The sequence below is a fragment of the Clupea harengus genome, chromosome 4 (assembly GCF_900700415.2).
Source record: "Clupea harengus chromosome 4, Ch_v2.0.2, whole genome shotgun sequence".
In the NCBI taxonomy this organism is placed as follows: domain Eukaryota; kingdom Metazoa; phylum Chordata; class Actinopteri; order Clupeiformes; family Clupeidae; genus Clupea; species Clupea harengus.
This window is the reverse complement of record NC_045155.1, coordinates 18084950-18105480: the sequence shown is the minus strand read 5'-3', so window position 1 is coordinate 18105480 and position 20531 is coordinate 18084950. Positions and strand designations below refer to the sequence as shown.

Sequence of the window (20531 nt, the reverse complement as noted above, 5' to 3'; positions counted from 1 at the left end):
AAGCCACAGGGCTTCTGGGAGAATGTCCTTTGGACAGATGAAACAAAACTGGAGCTTTTTGGCAAGTCACATCAGCTCTATGTTCACAGATGCAAAAAATGAAGCATACAAAGAAAAGAACACTGTACCTAGTGTGAAACATGGAGGAGGCTCGGTTATGTTCTGGGGCTGCTTTGCTACATCTGGCACAGGGTGTCTTGAATCTGTGCAGGGTACAATAAAATCTCAAGACTATCAAGGCATTCTGGAGCGAAATGTGCTGCCCAGTGTCAGAAAGCTTGGTCTCAGTCGCAGGTCATGGGTCCTCCAACAGGAGAATGTCCCAAAACACACAGCTAAAAACACCCAAGAATGGCTAAGAGCAAAACATTGGACTATTCTGAAGTGGCCTTCTATGAGCCCTGATCTAAATCCTATTGAACATCTGTGGAAGGAAATGAGACAGCTGGGGCAGTTTACTCACAAGGAGTTGGCCAAAATACCTGTTGACAGGTGCAGAAGTCTCATTGAGAGTTACAGAAATCGCTTGATTGCAGTGATTGCCTCAAAAGGTTGTGCAACAAAATATTAAGTGAAGGGTACCATCATTTTTGTCCAGGCCAGTTTCATTAGTTTTTTTTTAAAAATTATTCTGTTGAACCACAATTCAAAAGCAATGTCTGATTTTCATTAGCTCATTTTCAGTAAATTTGTATTCATTATTACTTTTGTCAGTTTCAAGTTATTTCAGTGACCATTGTGGGTTTTTCTTTCTTTAACTTTCTTTGAGGGATTTATTAGGGATGATATGACATGTTAGACATATTCCTTTGTAACAAAACCTTTGTAACTAGCTTTCACATGTCATTCATTGGGGTTAAAGAGAAGTGATAAATAACTTGACAAGAAAAAGTAATACATGTCATCAGCATCACGATAATCGCCATAATCAGCATTATTAGCCCTATTATCACAAGGGTCTCAATCCGGGCTGAAAGGGCTATGGCCTTGTCAAATTGTACCTGTCACTAGATTTGCATTTCCTGAAGGAAATACTAGTGCTAGCAAAGCAAAATAGTAATAAAATAAATATAAAGTAAAATATTACAGTTTAAAGCATGAACAGAGAGGGAGAACACAGGAGGAGGAAGGCAAAAGGAAGAGGGGAGAGAGAGGTGTGGTTAAGTCAATAAAGACATGCAGACATAAAGGTAGATTAGACTAAAAGATCGAGAGAAAAATTGAAGAGAGAGCTTGAGAGAGAGACACTTATGGAATCTAACGAGAAAGAATAGCGACAGTGATAAAAAAAATAAAAAAAATTAAAAGTACAGAATTGAAGCTGGATAGGTAGAGTAGAGCGAAATAAATATAGACGGAGATTGTGAAGGTGGAAGACTAGAGGTAGACTATGCACGTTGATATCCTACAGTAACGCAACAGTGTAGCTAAGAGACCGGGTGTTTAACAATAGGCTTCCTTATATTATGAAGTCATCAAATAGACTTCACTTCAGGTAACGAAATCATCTAATCTATGGCATATTGCCGGAAGTTTAAACGGGTTTAAAAGTATGTGTGCGCGCGTGTCTATTTTAAAATGTATGTAGTGGGGCTTAAAACTCACAAAATACAAAGCTTTGTTGAGTGATTTCTCTCTATCACGATTTACTGCAACCTCGTTTTGAAATAAGAAGGTTGGGTCTTTAGTACAATTGTATGTTCACACGTACGCCTTAAAATTAAATTAAATCTGGAATGCAAATAACCTGTCGCAAGGTAACAGCTGTGTCCACGGTCTTCTGGCCAGCCATAATGGAGCGCTGCCGGCTTTGGCCACAGGACAGAACATGTGTTACTCAAGAGTCTGGATGGCACACACGAACCAACAAGTGCGTCATGTTCTGTTCAATAAAAATGATAACAGCTCACTTTTAAATATTCGACCGATGGGGAAGAAAGATTGCAGTGGTCTAAGGAGTTTTCTAAGTCCAGGATGCGTCCTACACCAGCCGTGTATCCTTTTAGACTGTGCGGTGGAACGCTCTTTGATTAGCCAATCACAAAGCTAGAACTTGCGCAAGTAGGGGGGCGCTACAGCCCTCTAGCCGACGTTATGTGAGGCTCACATTCCCACCGATGAAGCGAGACCGTTGCGACGTGCATCACGTCCATCTCTCAGACACTTGATTAATCAACAAAAACCGCGGACGCCTCAAGACTTACTATCATTTTCCTTTAACCTTCATCCATGCGATTCTTCAGGCTTACCTTCAAGTGCTTTGTGGACTGCTTCTGAGTCCCATATTTCCAACGTCTGTCTGCGACGCACTGAAAATATCCCATATTGGATTGTAACCATATTCTGAAATATCGCCGACGATCCATTTATAGCCTATCCAAAGACGAGAATTACAACCAAGAGAAAACATTAGCCAACCTAAAACTGAAGAACTGAAAAACGCGTCAGTTTCTGAGGCGCTAACAACCATTCCATCTATTCACTAAATCATTGGACTAAGCGTTAGCCCTGCGCTATTTAATCAGAGCAGCATGTCGCCTGAAGTGGGGGAACAAATACCAAGTAAGGATTATTATTATTGTTATTATTATGTAGGTGTCTCAATGTTTTGTAATGGCCAGAGATCATAAGTCTAAATACATTGTTGAAGAATGGCTGGAATTACTTAAGAGCGATTACAGTGACAAAGACGCCGGGCGCCGTTATTTCATCATTATTTAATTGAGCCTATTGTGGGGTCTGTAGACAGACTGGCGAAAGTGGACAGTGGAATTTTACTAACACATAATAGTAGAACGCCAGAATTGGCGTATCCTTGGTTACTACTATAACTTATAGCGTCAGCGTATCATAGAATGGGACATGTAGCGGAGGCAGGGTAGACTGCTTACATTGTTAGCCGACATCAGACGTCTCATGTCCTAAAAAAAGCTTTACGTTTTGTTGAGGGAGCTGCACAATCGAGATGTGCACCTGCCGGTGCATTCCAGATAACTTCACAAGTGCGAGAGTCAGAGTACAGCAGAGCTGCCCAGGGTGACTTTAAACATCCCTAACTCTAACAGATAGTCAAGAGGTAGGCTATGTGATCAGTATGGATGTGTCTTACTCACTTGAGTAGGCATTTCCTCATAGTAGGAAAAGGATTTTGGAAAATAAATATTTGTGAGAGATACTGAGAGTACTGTTGGATAAATTAAATGCGTCTACATTCTCTCCCTCTCTCTTTCTGTCTCTCTCCATCTGCCTCCCCACTCTTGCAAACCGCTCTGATCTGGAATGAACTGCTTTCCCAGCATCCAGATTGGAGTGGTTGACACTGATGTCATAGGAACACAGCAATGATCTGATGAATTTGAGTGTGTGTGTTTATGGGACCAGTAGAGTGAGATAAATGTGTGCCTGGCAAAATGTGTTTGTGTGCGTGCGAGGGTGTGTGTTTGTGTTTGTGTATGTGTGTGTGTGTGTTTGTGTGTGAGGGTGTTATGGTTGAAGTGGCCAGACAGACAGAAACCACTGTATTCCTCACTTTGGTGGGCAGAACTAAGCAGGTTGGTGTGAGAGCCGCAGAGACCGACCATGTCTGTGTCTGTGTTTGCATCTGGCTACAAGGGAGACATGCAGTCAGACCTGATGAGGTCTGGCCTGTTGCCCTTCTTCCCATTAGAGTTGGGCCATTACAATGTGATTCTTGAAGATACGTTTAGCTTATAACATTGAATCTATCTGTCTATCTGTCTGTGTATCTATCTGTCTGTCTTTCTCAGGAGCAAGAACTGTAGCATATGATGTACGGGATGAACTGGTAATGAGCCTCTCTCTCTCTCTCTCTCTCTCTCTCTCTCTGTCTGTCTATCTGCCCCCTCTCCTCCTCTCTTTCTCTCCCACGCACAGGAGATGCTGGGTTTTCCAAGGTAGAGGGAATGGAGATGGGTGGCGATGAGGAGGAGGAGGGGGAACTCAGCCACCCGCTGGTCACTGGGCCGCGCTCGTGTCCCAGCAACGTGTGTGAGCTCGGTCCGGGGACGGCGGCGGTGCCAATGGCCGTCCACCCCATGTGTGTGTGCGGAGGGGTTGGTGGTGGCGGCGGCGTGTGCGTCTGCGAGGCGGGAGGCGGCGCTCTGGATCACACGGACCGCGAGACGTGGAGCAGGCAGATGGACTTCATCATGTCCTGCGTGGGATTCGCAGTGGGCCTCGGCAACGTCTGGAGGTTCCCTTACCTCTGCTACAAGAACGGAGGAGGTGAGAGACGGAAGGAATATGTCTGTCTGAGCAGTTATTTTGGTATCTCTCACTCTCTTTCTCACTCTCTCTCTCTTTCTCTTTCCTCTCAATGCGTCATCCTCTTTCTCACTGTTTCAATTTTTCATGTTTTTCTCTTCATCTTTCTGTCTCTCACCCCCCCACCCCTCTCTCTCTCTCTCTCTCACACACACACACACACACACACACACACACACACACACACACACACACACACACACACACACAAACACTCACACTCACAAACACACACTCTCACTACTTATTTGTTTCAAACCTCCTCCTCTCCTTTTATTTCCCTATTTGTACGCCCCCGTATGTAGTATGCAGATGTTTGTTAATGTGGCCCAAGAGCACAAGAGTGGTGATAAGTAGAGAGAGAGAGAGAGAGAGAGAGAGATAGAGAGAAAGAAAGGTGACAGAGAGAGACAAACGGAATGACAAACATAAAACAAGGCCCTGGGAAGAGGTGTGTTGTGTTCTTATTTTAGTTCGTACCACAAACACATCTTCTGTCTGTCTTTGAGTCAAACCACCTAAGTCTGTGCTGGCCTGAACTGCTCTGTCCACCTCTGTCCTGTGGCAAGTGTCTTATCTGCATCAGTTCCTCCGAGTCAGACACATTATCTGCACGCAAATGTACATGAAGGGAGTGCTCCCTCTCCTCCTTTCCCCTGTCGTTCCACCTCCCTTCTCTATCTCTCTCTCTCTCTATCTCTCTCTCGCTCTCTTTCCCTCTCTATCTTGTGACCCTGATAAAAAGTGTCAAGGCAGCCAGGAATTCACATAGAGGTGCTTTCTCTCTGTGAGGTTGAGTTACTGCACACAATAGCAGCTTGTTCCATTGCTCCTCTGTCTGTCTGTCTACCTGTTTGGCCTTATTCATCGCTACCGTTGTTAGCCTACAAACCGCAGTGTGACTCTTCCTCATATGATTTACAAGGGTGTTTTTTATTGTGACCTAATAGTTAGGAGTCAGTAATGTAGGCCATGTGTGCCGTTGCTCTCGATCTTTCCAAAAGTTGTGAGGGTGAGGCCCATCTCTCTGTGGGCACGCACACTAGGGCCTAATGAGCTGTATTAGATGACAACAGAGCAAGACCCAGTCTGCTGGGCTTAGTCTTGGCAGGAGGCACTCCAGAGCTGGCTTTCACTTTCTCCGAGGAGAGGCCATCTGTTCATGTAACTCCAAGAATTCCTCATTCATTTCAGCATTTGGGTTTTCCTACATGACTCTCTCCTCCTCTTTCTCTGTCTATCTGTATCTGTGCTCCTCTGCCAGCGGCTGCTACTGATATTCTTCCTTATAAGGCTATAGTTTTAGGTTGCTTTGCTCGGTCCTGTGAATCAGCGAATGACAGAGAGGGGAGAGAACCCTGTTTCATTCGATGGCTCACTCTTTTTTCGAATTCTCCCTCTCTCGTTTATTCTAACCTCCTGCTGTTTTCAATTCAGGCCATCTTTGTGTGTGTGTGTGTGGTGTGTGTGTGTGTGTGTGTGTGTGTGTGTGTGTGTGTGTGTGTGTGTGTGTGTGTGTGTGTGTGTGTGTGTGTGTGTGTGTGTGTGTGTGTGTGTGTGTGTGTTGCTAGACTGAAGCTCTCCAGTAGCCAACCCCTTTCTCCTTGTATGTGCGTCATTCTCATGTGACTCTTGCCGTCTCCCCCTATCGCCTCCCTGTATTGGTGCAGTCCTCCATATATTTGTTTTATAATAGGCATACCAATGTCTCGAGGTGTACGAGCTGTGTGTGTGTGTGTGTGTGTGTGTGTGTGTAAGTGGGGGTGAGTGGTTTCATTGCATGCTTTCCTGGAGTTTGTTGTATTGTATTGACCACTGGAGAGTTGATGTTGCCACAGCAGCCAGTCAGTCAACAGAGCAGGGAACCAAAACAAGGACTCTGAAATGAGAATGAGCTCAGATAAATGAATATTTAGTTGGTTCTTTCCCCCTGCCACTATCACTCTGTCCCCTCCCTTCTCCCCCTCTGAGAGGCACGCCTGCACACAATCCAAGGGCAGTGCCACCCACACAGATCCTTGAAGACCGTAGTTATATTGTTTCGGTCTTCTGGTATCACGAATCACTGATAATAACTGTGATGGCATTATGTATTGTTGATAAAATGCCATGCCACATCTCAAGGATACTTGTAACAATGTGAACCCCTCGAATGATAGCTATATTTGCGGAATGTTCTTTTTGTGTCCTTTGCTACTCGGCCTTCATTATTTTCATTTCTGATTGGAGATACAGTTTTTGTTTGTTTTGTTTTTTTCTTTGTCATGACCTTCATTTCGGCAGACGGCAATGTTTCCCGTCACTGGTAACAATCTGTGGTTGTGAATGTGCTTTCAATTAGATTTTAATTGAATAAAGGTCACCATAGCGACTCCACAAAATATTCATGACATAGTTATCCGGCTAAATTGTTTGAGCTTTGGTTTTTCAAGGAGAAATGAAGGAACAGGAATTAATGCTTGTAAAGTCAATTGCATAATACTGGCAAGTGGAGTGGTCAAACAGAGGGACCAACTAGTTACAAATGAGATATTCAGAGCAGTCAGATGTCTGGGTGCTTCGGTCTCTCAGTCATTTTCCTTTGGTGTCTCAAGTGTCTCTTGTGTCTCAGTAATACATCAAGAACGGAGTGACATTCACTGCAGTAGGCTTTGTTTGTGTATGTGCAGAAGTATTTCCAGTCTGTAGTTAATACATTGCACAAAAGAGACTTAATTTGAAAGGATCCAGATTACTTATTCTGTGAAAGTCTGAAATAGTCCGTTTCTATCTGGTAGTTGGCATGTATCTGTGTTTTGGGTTGGGTTATAGCATAGGTTGCCTGTGTGTGTGAGTGTGTGTGTGTGTGTGTGTGTGTGTGTGTGTGTGTGTGTGTGTGTGTGTGTGTGTGTGTGTGTGTGTGTGTGTGTGTGTGTGTGTGTGTGTGTGTGTGTGTGTGTGTGTGTGTGTGTGTGTGTGTGTGTGTGTAACTGACTGTGAATTCACATGCTGTGTGTGTTGTTCTGCAGGTGTGTTCCTGATCCCGTACGCTCTGATGGTGGTCTTCGGGGGGCTTCCTGTGTTCTTCCTGGAGATCGCCCTGGGCCAGTTCATGAAGCAGGGAGGCGTCTCGGCCTGGAACATCGCCCCTCTCTTTAAAGGTGACACACACACACACACACACACATACTGATGTACACAATACACACCACCTGCTCAGGTCTTCTGCAGTGAGGAATATTGTTTTAAATATTTGTTTTACGTATAGTATGTTCATCTTCTGTGTGCTGGATCTGAACATCTACCACTTGGCCCACATCCGGTGTAACTAACATCTGGCATGTTATGTATCAGGCGCTATATAACCTCCACAGCCCCCTCTCCCTCTCCCACCACCTGAGCCCTGCCACACACGAGATTAATGCTCTCCCTTTCCCTCTCCCTCTCTCTCTCCCTCTCCCACCACCTGAGCCCTACCACACATGAGATGAATGCTCTCCTCTCCTAGCTATCAATGTCTCGTCTTGCACTGCAGGTTATCTAATCATGGCTCCTATTTTTGTGTCACCTCTGCCTCTACCCTTTCTCTCCTTTTCTTTTGTTCCTTCCTTTTTCATTTCCTCTCCTCTTCCTTTCATCTCTCTCTCTCTCTCCCTCTCTTGTTCTCAGGGCTGGGATTGGCCTCCATGGTGATTGTGTTCTTCTGCAACACCTACTACATCATGATCCTAGTGTGGGGTCTCTACTTCCTGGTGCACTCCTTCACCTCCCCGCTGCCCTGGGCCTCGTGTGGCCACCCCTGGAACACGCCCAACTGCACACAGGACTTCCGCCGGGCCTGCTCCAATCACACGCTGGCCTTGCTGAACTCCTCCTCCTCCTCCTCCTCCTCCTCCTCCTCCTCCTCCTCCTCCTCATCCTCCTCCTCCTCCTCCTCTTCCACCTCCTCGTCCAATATCTCCGCTCTGGTGCTCGGGAATGGGAGCTGTGTGGAGATGGAGGGCATGGTTTCACCCGTCATGGAATTCTGGGAGTGAGTGATGTCATTCAAGGGGTTGCCTTTTTTAGAAGCCTAGTGCTCTGTTCCTCCTTTGTATATCTGGGGTCACTACACACTCGCTGTCTCTGTCTCTCTCTGTGAGTTTGGGAGTTCCTAGGGGAGTTTGACCTAACGTCTCAGAGACATGTGAATAGAGCTCAGTCTTCCTCGCTGACTTTACGTCATGCCCTGAAGTTTTATTGAGAGATGTGTGTTTCTGTTCTCGGTCCTCTGGCTGTCCCCCTGCCTCCTGCCTCCTCCCTTGGCCCCAGGCGGAATGTGCTGCGTCTGTCGAGTGGGCTGGACGACGTGGGCGACATGAGTGGTCACATGGTGCTATGTCTGATTGCCACGTGGGTCATCGTCTACTTCTGTATCTGGAAGGGGGTGAAATCCACCGGCAAGGTGAGCTGCGTGTGTTCCATGTGCGTTTGTGTGTGTCCGTGTGTTCGTGTGTGTCCGTGTGCGTTCGTGTGTGTCCCTGTGTGTTCCATGTACAGTGTGAATGTGGGCATATTGGAGCATGTGTCTGGAGTTATGGAGTCTTGATCAAGAGAACAGAGAACAAATACATAAAGGCCCAATTCAGCCGGCTGCCCTTAAGCCGATTATCGGCTTTCCCTCAGCATGTGTGTGGGTGTGTGTGTGTGTGTGTGTGTGTGTATGTGTGTGTGTGGGTGTGTGTGAACATGGTCTGAAGTTAACATCACCTCCCCAGTCAAAAGCTCAGCCCAAAGCTGGTTAATATGACTTCTTACTGGTAAACCACTTTGCCCTGCTGCAAGACCAGCCTTGATAGGTATTATATGCTGGTCATGGAAAAAACCCACAGCACTCTGCCAAACATGTAATCACTGTTCATTTTACAATGTTACCCACCATATACATGCATTGTATAGCAAGATACAGAAATGTCACAAACACGACACTGTCCACTATAGTTGGCCCCCACAGGTTCACCTGGGCACTTCACTAGGCCTGTACTGGGATCAGTTATTTTTGTTCATCTCTTGGTCATAATTAGGAACGTCAAAGTACATATGTACACAAATGTCACGCCGGCCATAGCCAGCGAGTGTGTGGAAGACCCTTTTGAGAATGAAGGGGCAGCTGTTGAAGGTGGGGCCGCTGTTGCCTCATGGTCATCTTTAGGGATGCACTCGACAGATGGACAGATGGTGTTGAAAGAAAGATGATAAAAAAACGAGGGAGGGAGGGTGGGAGGCTAATCAAAATAAACTAATATGAGGTCAGAGTTCACATGAAGTGAACTTTTCACCCCGCTGCCTTCTGGAAGGCGGTACCGTAGTATCCGGTCTCGCACACGCAGACTGGAGAACAGTTTCTTCCCGAGGGCCATCAGGCTGCTAAATGGTCATTGACACACTATCGACACTTTTGCACTCGTCACTTACATACACTGTCACTTTCAAATTACTGCTTGTACTTACACTTACATACTGTCTCTTGCACTACAAATACATATTTATCAGAATTATTGCACTACCTGCTACTCCCAGTTGTCTGTAGTATAGTTTATTATATGTTACTATATGTGTATTATATGTTATATGTATATATGTTAGTATTATATGTATAGGTTGTTATATGTTTAGCATATTGTATTGTATATTTATCTTGTATATTTAGTAAGGTTATTATATGTTATTACATGTAAATTATGTTCAGAGTACTTGTACAGAGTGTATGTCATGTTATGTTATGTTATATTATGTTTGCTATGTTATGCTATGGTAGGTTGTTGTGTGGTGCCTTGTCCTAAGAATTTCAGTGCCCAGTCTGACCCTGTGTCATTCTGTGCATCTGACAATAAAAGACTTGTAACTTGTAACTTGTAAGTGCATGCGGATTTCCACATACAGTTTCTGCATTAACTATTAATGGGTTTGTGTGTGTGTGTGTGTGTGTGTGTGTGTGTGTGTGTGTGTGTGTGTGTGTGTGTGTGTGTGTGTGTGTGTGTGTGTGTGTGTGTGTGTGTGTGTGTGTGTGTGTGTGTGGCAGGTGGTTTATTTCACTGCACTGTTTCCATACCTGGTGCTAGTAGTCTTGTTTGTCCATGGTGTGTCTCTGCCTGGAGCTATGGATGGGATCGTGTACTACCTGAAACCAGACTGGAGTAAACTCACCGAAGCACAGGTGAGAGAGAGAGAGAGGACATTTAATTTATTTATATAACTATGAACAGTGTAGAGAGAGAGAACGCATAATATTACAGTTTAGTATATAAAGGGAAAACATTTTTTATGAGTGTATGTCTAAAAAAAGTGTGAATTTGTAATTGTATTTTGATAGAGTGATGATGAAAATGTCAGTATTGCTGTGATGATGGTGATGATGATGGTGATGGCCGTGTGTTAGGTATGGATTGATGCTGGAACCCAAATCTTCTTCTCGTATGCTATTGGTCTTGGGGCCCTCACAGCTTTGGGCAGCTACAATCGCTTCAACAACAACTGCTACCAGTGAGTGCAACACACACACAGCGCACACACACACTCTGCAGACACACACACAGCGCACACACACTCTGTAGACATCCAGCCCTATACAATGTGCTGTGTCTGTTATCGCAGTAATAATGTAGTTTTCAGCCAGCTGATTTTCACCTGGACTTCTGAAGCTGGAAGTATTACCATATTTAAGATAAACAAACAAAAAAAAACAAGCATGCTCACACCCTGTCTTTGTACTTGGCCGGATCTCCCCTTTTGTTAGCTGCCAGATGGCCTTCGGGGGAGGAGGCTTCTAAAGCAGCATGCCTAGATTCAATGATACGTACTCATCCCCCCCCAGCGATCTGGTTAAACTGCGCAAGACTGTGAAGTGCCCATGCTGCATTGTGCTTTTCAAGTGACCTCTAGGGATTTAAAGCAGTACAGTCAGATTCGAATTGGGCCATCCTGCGGTCACCCTGTTGCTGCTCTCATAAGCCAAGGACATATTTAAGGACACACGCAAAACAGGAAGACTGAGAATGAGAGGAATACGCCGCTATCAGAACATGAGCAGATGCTTTTATTGCGCAGTCCTATTCTAGTTTTCATAACATGGCCTTAATTGTCGACTATCGCTATCTTCTCCCAAGCTGCGCCTTCCTTATCCGTTGGAGGTCAACCTGACCCACGTGGGGCCTTTTAGCCGCCATGCCATCCATATCACTGGTCCCAGTGTCTGGAAGGGAAGTACAGATCGCCTCTAGCATTCTCCATTCATGCATATGAACAGATTTACTTCAGCGACGTCGCCATGGCCTTGAGTGACTCAGTGCTTTTGCATTTGCTAAGGCTTATGAAATTGCTTAGCCACCGGGGGGTTATTGATTTCAGCTTTACTCAGGGAAAATGGCAGCGACTGCACAGAATACTGGTAATATTGGTGCAATACGGTAGCACTTTGTGCTGTCTTTTTCAAAACAAACAAACAAACAAACAAACAAAAAAAACTTCAATTATGCAAAGGATTAGCTATCGACATCTTTTGTTTGTGTCAGCTGTGAGTGAAAAGGCATCCCTGGAGGCTAGAGACCTGCCTTCATCCCACGGATCCTGTGCTGATGGAGAGAATGCTTTTTTTCTCCTTCCATCCACGCTATGAGTCACCCGTTTCTCCTCACATTGCCTGAGTGGAGTGACGCACACACTATTGTTTAGTATTACCATCTGTCTGTTGATGAAACCCATTTATGGACTCTCTCTCTCTCTCTCTCACTCTCTCTCTCTCACTCTCTCTCACTCTCTCTCTCTTTCTCTCACTCTCTCTCACTCTCTCTCTCTCACTCTCTCTCTCCCTCTCTCTCCCTCCCTCTCTGTGGGAGCTAGTTTGGTGGGATCGTGGTTGTATCCATTTCAGTGTTCTCTCTTCCTCTGTGTGTGAACAGATCTCTAATGAGTCCACCAAGCGCAGGAGTGTCTCTGGAGGACCCTCCTGTGTTAACAATTTCAATGAAAATTCCCTAAACACATTTGAACAAATTAGCTTGTGAAAAAGACTCCACTGGCTTGTATGTGAACTCTCCTATATATTCTGTAGGTATATAAAAAACATATAAAGTGTGTATAGATACATACAGATGTAAAGATAAACATATGGTCCATGCATACATAGGGTAGAGATATACATCAGCATGTGTGCACTAAATAAAGGATAATGTATGATCCGTCTGTCAGTATCGGAAAATAAATCCCGACAGGATGAACAGGACCCGCAAATATAAAAGATGTGAATCAAAAGCACAAAACCCGTTGCCAATGGCAGCAGTCATACTTTTTTTTTCAGTATGAAAAAAAATGGCCCATTCGAATGGCCCATTCAGTTTCTGCATGAGCTTTGTGCATTATTGCATTGGAATGGGATGGTAGCTATTAGACTCTTGCGGGAAGCAGAATGCATGAATGTCCTCAGGCCACCTAGTATCTTGCATTCCTCCCAGGCACAGTCAGAGAGCTCACAGGGTGAGCCAACATTCACAGCTAAAAGGGTTAGTTTATGCTGCACTGCAGTATGGTCGAGATTTTATGTGTGTGTGTGTGTGTGTGTGTGTGTGTGTGTGTGTGTAAGTGTGTGTGTGTGTGTGTAAGTGTGTGTAAGTGTGTGTAAGTGTGCGGGTTCACAATCTACTCTCAATAAAATGGAAAATGGAAGCACTCCAACAGCAAATGGTAGATTTTCAGAAGTGAGTCATAGCCTGAGTTTTGAAAGAGCTTAATCCTCAGTCTTGAGTTTTCCAACGGAATGTGAGGAATGTGTGTGTGTATGTGTGTGTGTGCGTGTGTGTGTGTGTGTGTGTGTGTGTGTGTGTGTGTGTATGTTTAAATACTGTTGCCAATGCAGTCCAACGTCCCCTCCTTTTTTATTATGAGTGCGGTTTGTGTCCGTGTTTCACTTGCACAATATCCCTCACTGTATTTGTGCTCTGTATTTGCAACATGTACTGAAAAAGGTTGATGATAATGTAACTCCTTCTTGACATCTCTCTCTCTCTTTCTCTCTCTCTCTCTCTCTGTCCCTCTCTCTCTGTCTCTCTCCCCCCCTCTCTCTCTCTCTCTCTGTCCCTCTCTCTCTGTCTCTCTCTCTTCCTCCCTCCCTCTCTCTCTCCCTCTCTGTCCCTCTCTCTGTCTCTCTCTGTTCCCAGGGATGCCTTTGTCCTCGCTCTCATCAACAGTGGGACCAGCTTCTTTGCTGGCTTCGTGGTGTTCTCTGTGCTTGGCTTCATGGCTGCGGAGCAGGGGGTGGACATCAGCCGCGTGGCCGAGAGCGGTGAGACAACCCACCTCGCATCCCACAACACGAACCCAATATCAATGTCCCACAACACAAACATCACACAATATCAATGTCCCACAACACAAACATCACACAATATCAATGTCCCACAACACAAACATCACACAATATCAATGTCCCACAACATGGACATCACACAATATCAATGTCCCACAACACAAACATCCCACAATACCAACACTGCCTCGGCCATCACCATGCCCTATCAGCGAGACACCACCACCACTCTCATAACAGCCTTACTCACTCATGTTCCAATGGAGACACCCTCCTCACATATTCACAACACATACTATGTTACTTCCTACTCTACCTTGACTCAGGCCCAAGTACATGGTGCTGTTTAACAGACCAAATGTATCCCTGAATTCTATCTCTCCATCTCTAGCATTCCATCTATGCCTGAGCCTCCACCTGTTTACCTTCTGTTGGCCCTCACGCAGAGTAATACTGCTGTAGTGTCTGCGTGTTTTAGATCTCCACACGCCCTGAGCACCAGCACGACTCTGCTGACTTGATTGCTGACAGGCTGTTTGCTCTGCTCATTATTTCACTGGTGTCTCCAGGGTGGCCAATGAAAAATGAATGGATCTCACAGCAGACGGCAATCAATTAATGTTACATATGCTAGTGCCTTCTTCCTCGCATCTCTCCCTCTCGCTCCCCCCATCTATACTGTTCTACTATTTGGGGGCTGTTTGCTGTGTGAGGTTGGTAATGGGCAGATGTGAGATGGAATGTTTGATGTGAGTATGTAAGCTCTGTGTGTTTTATTGGTGTAATCATGTTAGAAAATAAGATAATGGTTTACCGTCTACCTCTCTCTCTCTTTCTCCCTCTATATATCTCTCTCTCTCCCTCCCTCTCTCTGTCTTCCTCTCTCTCTCTCTCTCTCTCTCTCCCTCTCTCTCTCTCTCTCTCTCTCTCTCTCTCTCTCTCTCGTAATTCCCTCTCTCCTCCCTCAGGTCCTGGCCTGGCGTTTATTGCCTATCCCAAAGCTGTCACTCTGATGCCGCTGGCTCCGCTGTGGGCCGTGCTCTTCTTCTTCATGCTGCTGGTGCTGGGGCTGGACAGCCAGGTAACACCACTCTCACACACACACACACACACACACACACACACACACGCACACACACACACACACACACACACATCATGACACACACCCACTTCATCACACACACACACACACACACATCATCACACACACACACATCATCACACACACACACACATCATCACACACAGACACTCACTCACACACACACTCACACACACCCAAATTACACACACACATCATCACACAAACACACACGCACACACACACACACACACACACACTGACAGACACACACTCACATCACACACACTCACACACACACATTTGATCTAATTTCCTGAATAGTCCAACAACTGTAAGCAGTTCAACAGTCATCAGTTTTAGTTCAAGGGTTCAAACACACACACACAGTGGCGATTTTAGCCTGAAATTTCTGGTGGGGCAATTTTGTATGACGTCATGTCACCGTCACAAAAATAGAGGTAGCTGATTATTATAAGCAGTAGACCAGTAAGATATGCTATGGGCTGCATTTTGAGTGCCAGCAGGGAGCACAAATCCTATTTCAAATACATTTCACATGCACAAAGATGTTGCCTATAGTACAGCATTAAAGTATAATGATTGCAACAAGTAAAAAGATTAGACAGACACATAGCTCAAATAACTTGCATCATTTATTAAGCTTGTGGCACACGTGTGGCATGGGTGCCTGGGTTTACTGGGTCGGCTGACTCGTCGTGACCATACAGGCCCAGTTCACATTTCCCACAGAGCTTTAGGCACGATATCAGCCTCCCCAGTCTGCTTGTTGTGCTCTAAAATGTTCCGCTCAATGTTAACTTTGGCCTGTGTGGTTCACGCTCATTGGTGTTTCCATGGTAACGGTGGGGCAGCTTGGGCCGTTGCCCCACCGGAAAGGGAAGGACAGCGGAGAGCAGCATTTCACAGAGCAAGCACACAGACAGAAAAACACACGAATCAAATTACTCCAAAACAAGACTATAATGCTTGTGAGTCAAGTTTATTCACACACATATTCACGCTACTTTGCATAAAAAAAAGATATGTATATTTTGCCGTGAAGTACGAATGTATTGGGCTTTCTGCACAACAGCATCATTTGGATCTGGTGGGGCAGTGCCCCACCTGCCCCTAATGTAGAAACGCCACTGCACACACACACACACACACACACACACACACGCACACATACACACACACACACACACTCCTTTGCCTTTCATACTATATCCCCCTGTATCTCTCTGCCTCCTGCTCGTCATACACCTGCCCGGCAGACCTAACGCACCTCAGTAAGGTAACAGTGATGTGAGTGCTTTGAGGTGTTAATGGTAGTGTGCAGACCTAACGCACCTCACTAAGGTAACAGTGATGTGAGTGCTTTGAGGTGTTAATGGTAGTGTGCAGACCTAACGCACCTCACTAAGGTAACAGTGATGTGAGTGCTTTGAGGTGTTAATGGTAGTGTGCAGACCTAACGCACCTCACTAAGGTAACAGTGATGTGAGTGCTTTGAGGTGTTAATGGTAGTGTGCAGACCTAACGCACCTCACTAAGGTAACAGTGATGTGAGTGCTTTGAGGTGTTAATGGTAGTGTGCAGACCTAACGCACCTCACTAAGGTAACAGTGATGTGAGTGCTTTGAGGTGTTAATGGTGGTGTGCAGACCTACGCTATGTTTGTCAGTGTTAACTCATTTTAGGTGGACAGTCTCTGCAGTCTGGGCGTAGAGCCATGGAATAGCGCTGCAGTCTCTAAGAAACCTTGGCACATCAATTCCAAATAATTTACCAGAGGCCGAGGTTTTTTTTTTTTTATCAGCACAAAGAGACCTCCAGTCAGCTGAAGGCTAAAGCATCTGTCTGTTGAGCTCAAGTCCATGTGCGGGCCTATACTCCCATTACCTCTGATCTGGACTTGGTGTGCCAGAGGTCACTGAGTTGAGAAAGGAGTTGAGGAGAGCCTCATGAATACTTGCATCATGCAAGATGGATTGCCAAAATTAAATCCACACCCTCCCTCTCAGTCCCTCTCATTATCTCTCTCTCTCTCTCTCTGTCTCCCTGTTACTCTCTCTCTCCCCCTCTTTGCCACATCTCTCTATCCCTGTCTCAGTTTGTTGGGGTGGAGGGCTTCATCACCGGCCTGATGGACATGCTGCCTCGCAAGTCAATGCTGGGCCGCCTGCGGCGCGAGGTCATCGTGGCGATATGCTGCACGGTCTGCTTCATCATCGACCTCTCCATGGTGACGCAGGTGAGGGATGAGAGGCAGAGACAGGAGGAACAGGGGGATGAAGGATAAGAAAGAGAGAGGGATGGGGAGAAGGATTTGAATCTGAGTTAGATGTTTGGATTACAGCTGAATTTTGGCCCTCGGGCAAACGAAAAAGACGTCAACCCATTACAGTAAGCTATGCCAACAGCACCTTCATGCTTAAATAGTACATGAAAATGCAGAGATGTCCTCTCTACCCTTCTCTGAGATGTAACGCAGTGTCTCTCTCTTTCTTTCTCTTTCGCGCTCTCTCTCCATTTCTCTCAGGGAGGGATGTATGTGTTCCAGTTGTTTGACTACTACTCAGCCAGTGGGATGACTCTGCTGTGGCAGGCTTTCTGGGAGTGTGTGGTGGTGGCCTGGGTCTACGGTAAGCCTCACAAGGCTCCCAGCAGCTCTCTGCTGGCTACATGTCACAGTGTCACTGTAAGGGAGACGACAGGAGGCAAAAAAAGGAGTTTGTTTTTGTGCGGGGGAGCGAGTTTTAAGGCGTTTACGTGTTTTCTTTTTTGTTGACTCTCCCATTCCACCTTCATCTTGGTGTCTCTCTCTCAACGTCCCATGTGTTTCCCAGGAGCTGACCGTTTCATGGATGACGTGGCTCGGATGATTGGCTATCACCCTCTGCCTTACATGAAGTGGTGCTGGTCGTACTTCACGCCCTTAGTCTGCATGGTGAGTTCCCTGCCAGCCTTTCAGATGATGACCAATGGAGTCATCAACTCTATTCTTGTCATCATATCCTTGATAGTCACGTTCGTCATGATCACGTCACCAGCGGTGCATATTATTATTTCTTGTTTGCTCAGTATCTCAAGACACATCTGAATTAGATCTAACAGTAGGTAGAGAGCAAGGCATGTTGTCACACTTTTCTGTTTTTATCACAATGACTGCAAACAATGCATCATGATGGTGAAAATGTGGGCACATATGGCATATTCATTGCATTGTCATATAATATTTCAGTGCAAAATTATTATGCATTAACTTGGGAGTGTGCACTTGTTAACTTGGGAGTGTGCACTTCAGAGTGTGCACTTGCGACAACTTGTCCCCAAAGTGGGTAAGTTGTCACATTGTATTATTTAGCAAATAAGAACACATAATTCATTTTGAATGTAGATATATTTGTTATTTCATACCTGAAGCTGAACAACACCTGAAGTGAACAAAAAAGTCAAATCATTTCTAAAAAATGATGCCAAATCATCCCTGTCAGTAAAACAAATGATGTCAGACTAAATCTAAGACAAAGACCAATGGTCTGCCAGTAATATATGTCATAATGTTGGCAAAACATAAGCTGCCTCCCCCGAGGTGGCCTACATGCAGCCTGGGCCATGTGCTGTCTCTCACACATTGAACTCAAGTCTCTTTTGGCCGGCCGTTTGAAAACAGTTCCACACAGGCAAGAGGCAGAAACACTAGTTTTCATCTGATGAAGAGTCGTTAGTATGTTTAGTGTAATGTTTAATTGCCTTCTTTTTCTTCCCCAAACTCGACTTGGACACTTTCTTCCTGTTCTGCACTGGCCTGTTCTTCCTCTGTCCACATTTGCAATGAACCAAAGTAAATATCTGCTGACCTAGGGATGAACCCTACCAGTTACATGTCATCAGTGACCTAGGGATGAACCCTACCAGTTACATGTCATCAGTGACCTAGGGATGAACCCTACCAGTTACATGTCATCAGTGACCTAGTGATGAACCCTACCAGTTACATGTCATCAGTGACCTAGTGATGAACCCTACCAGTTACATGTCATCAGTGACCTAGTGATGAACCCTACCAGTTACATGTCATCAGTGACCTAGTGATGAACCCTTCCAGTTGCATCTCCAGTTCAGGGAAGAGAACCTGCCAGGGCTTTGAATACTCAAAACAACACATGTGACAACCCGCCCCCTGGTCACTGGTCACTTGCCCCAAACTCACTAATCTAACTAAATCTCTATGCTAGTTCAATCTAAGACTGTAGTAAAAGCATCAAATGACACACTACTATAATCAGAGAAAAGTTGCAGATGTAAATACCCATAGTCAAAAAAGTTTTATCACATGAAATGTGGAGTGCCATAGTGTTACAAGTGCAAAGTAGGGAAATTGTTTGGGGTGACCTTGAGTGTCACACAATGTAGTAATTTCAGTTTGGAGATTGTGCCCCTAGTTAAGAAGACATCACCAGTATGACATCTTACCCCTCTCTCTCCTAATCGTTTATTCAATTTAGGTACATTGCAATGTGCTGCTACATAGCTTGTAGGTAAATGAGGCAATAATCATTGTAGTTTGTGTTAGACTCTCATGACCACCATCTTTGACCCTTTTCAGTATCATTAGAATGAAATGTGTGTTTCTCTCTGAAAGGGGGTCTTCCTGTTCCACGTGGTGAACTACAAGCGCCTGGTGTATAACGGGGTGTATGTGTACCCTTGGTGGGGGGAGGCCATAGGCTGGGCTCTGGCTCTCTCCTCTATGCTTTGCATTCCCCTCACCGTCATCTATAAACTGCTGCACTGCAAAGGCTCTCTGCCAGAGGTACACTGTGTGTGTGTGTGTGTGTGTGTTTCCGTCTGTCTGCGTGTGTGTGTGTATGTGTCTGTCTGTCTGCATGTGTATGTGTGTATGCTATAAATGTGCTGGGATAGTCTAAATTCATGAAAAATGAATGGAGTGTGTGTGTGTATTTATAGTCTGCAAATATGGAAAAGTCAGCGTGTGAATAGAAGCAGACTTAAATGCTGTAAATTGTGTGAGATCTACTTTTGCCTGTGGGCGCCAGCCCATGGTGCTCAGATTCTGTTTTTTTTTTCCCCTAGTTGTGTAATGGTTGGTGTGTGTATGTGTGTTTGTATTTGTGTGTGTGTGTGTGTTTGTGTGTTTCTATTTGTATTTGTGTGTTTCTATTTGTATTTGTGTGTGTGTGTGTGTGTCTTACTCTTGTGCTTTGTCTCTGCAGCGTTGGCAACACTTGACCACACCCATCTGGGGACGCCACCACCTGGAGTTCCTTCCACCTGAAACAGAGACCAAACTACTGCCCAACTCTGAGCAGGGCAAAAACACCCTCCTGTACGAGACCGTCATCTAACACACACACACACACACACACAAGTCTACACTCCCATCCTGAGGTCTCTAAGAGTGCCACACACACACTCTAGACTTAGGCTTAAGTGAGAATATGTCCAGCATCCAACCACGAGCACACACACACAAACACACACACACACACACACACACACTCAGACATAAGCATATCCCGTCTTATTGCCACTTATCTGTTGGCCATCCACAGCATCATAAATATCCATCCCTAAGGGGTCAGACTGTATCTTCTCTCTGTCTCCGTATTGCATCAGTATTACTCTTCCTCCTTCTCTCTCTCTACTCTCTACACTGCCGTCCAAAAAGACATTAGAAACAAAACGGTGACAATTCCATTTTTTCTCCTTTTATGCAGCCGAAAAAAAAAAAGTATACAGCAGTCAAAACAGTAACCAAGCCCTGCCATGCCCAGTAGCAGGTTGGTTTCTGTTTGTTTTCCAGTAACTCTT

The 20531-nt window shown here is 45.2% G+C and overlaps 1 protein-coding gene across 3 annotated transcripts in view; it reads left to right on the top strand.

The window, feature by feature from the left end:
- Positions 1 to 658: 658 nt before the first annotated feature.
- si:ch211-117c9.5 (sodium- and chloride-dependent creatine transporter 1) overlaps positions 659 to 20531 on the top strand; it is a 20011-nt gene continuing 138 nt past the window's right edge. Inside the window, exons 1-14 of one of the 3 annotated variants that reach the window (XM_042707666.1) lie at positions 659 to 1550; positions 3895 to 4245; positions 7293 to 7424; positions 7933 to 8296; positions 8575 to 8707; positions 10325 to 10459; positions 10682 to 10785; positions 13455 to 13579; positions 14572 to 14684; positions 16807 to 16947; positions 17236 to 17338; positions 17543 to 17643; positions 19342 to 19512; positions 19934 to 20531. The exon at positions 19934 to 20531 is cut by the window's right edge and continues 138 nt beyond it. In XM_042707666.1, coding sequence (XP_042563600.1) covers positions 3924 to 4245; positions 7293 to 7424; positions 7933 to 8296; positions 8575 to 8707; positions 10325 to 10459; positions 10682 to 10785; positions 13455 to 13579; positions 14572 to 14684; positions 16807 to 16947; positions 17236 to 17338; positions 17543 to 17643; positions 19342 to 19512; positions 19934 to 20065 — 2076 coding nt within the window. In that variant the 5' untranslated portion in view covers positions 659 to 1550; positions 3895 to 3923 and the 3' untranslated portion in view covers positions 20066 to 20531. The other 2 variants (XM_031566538.2, XR_004163568.2) reach the window with 2 other exon arrangements.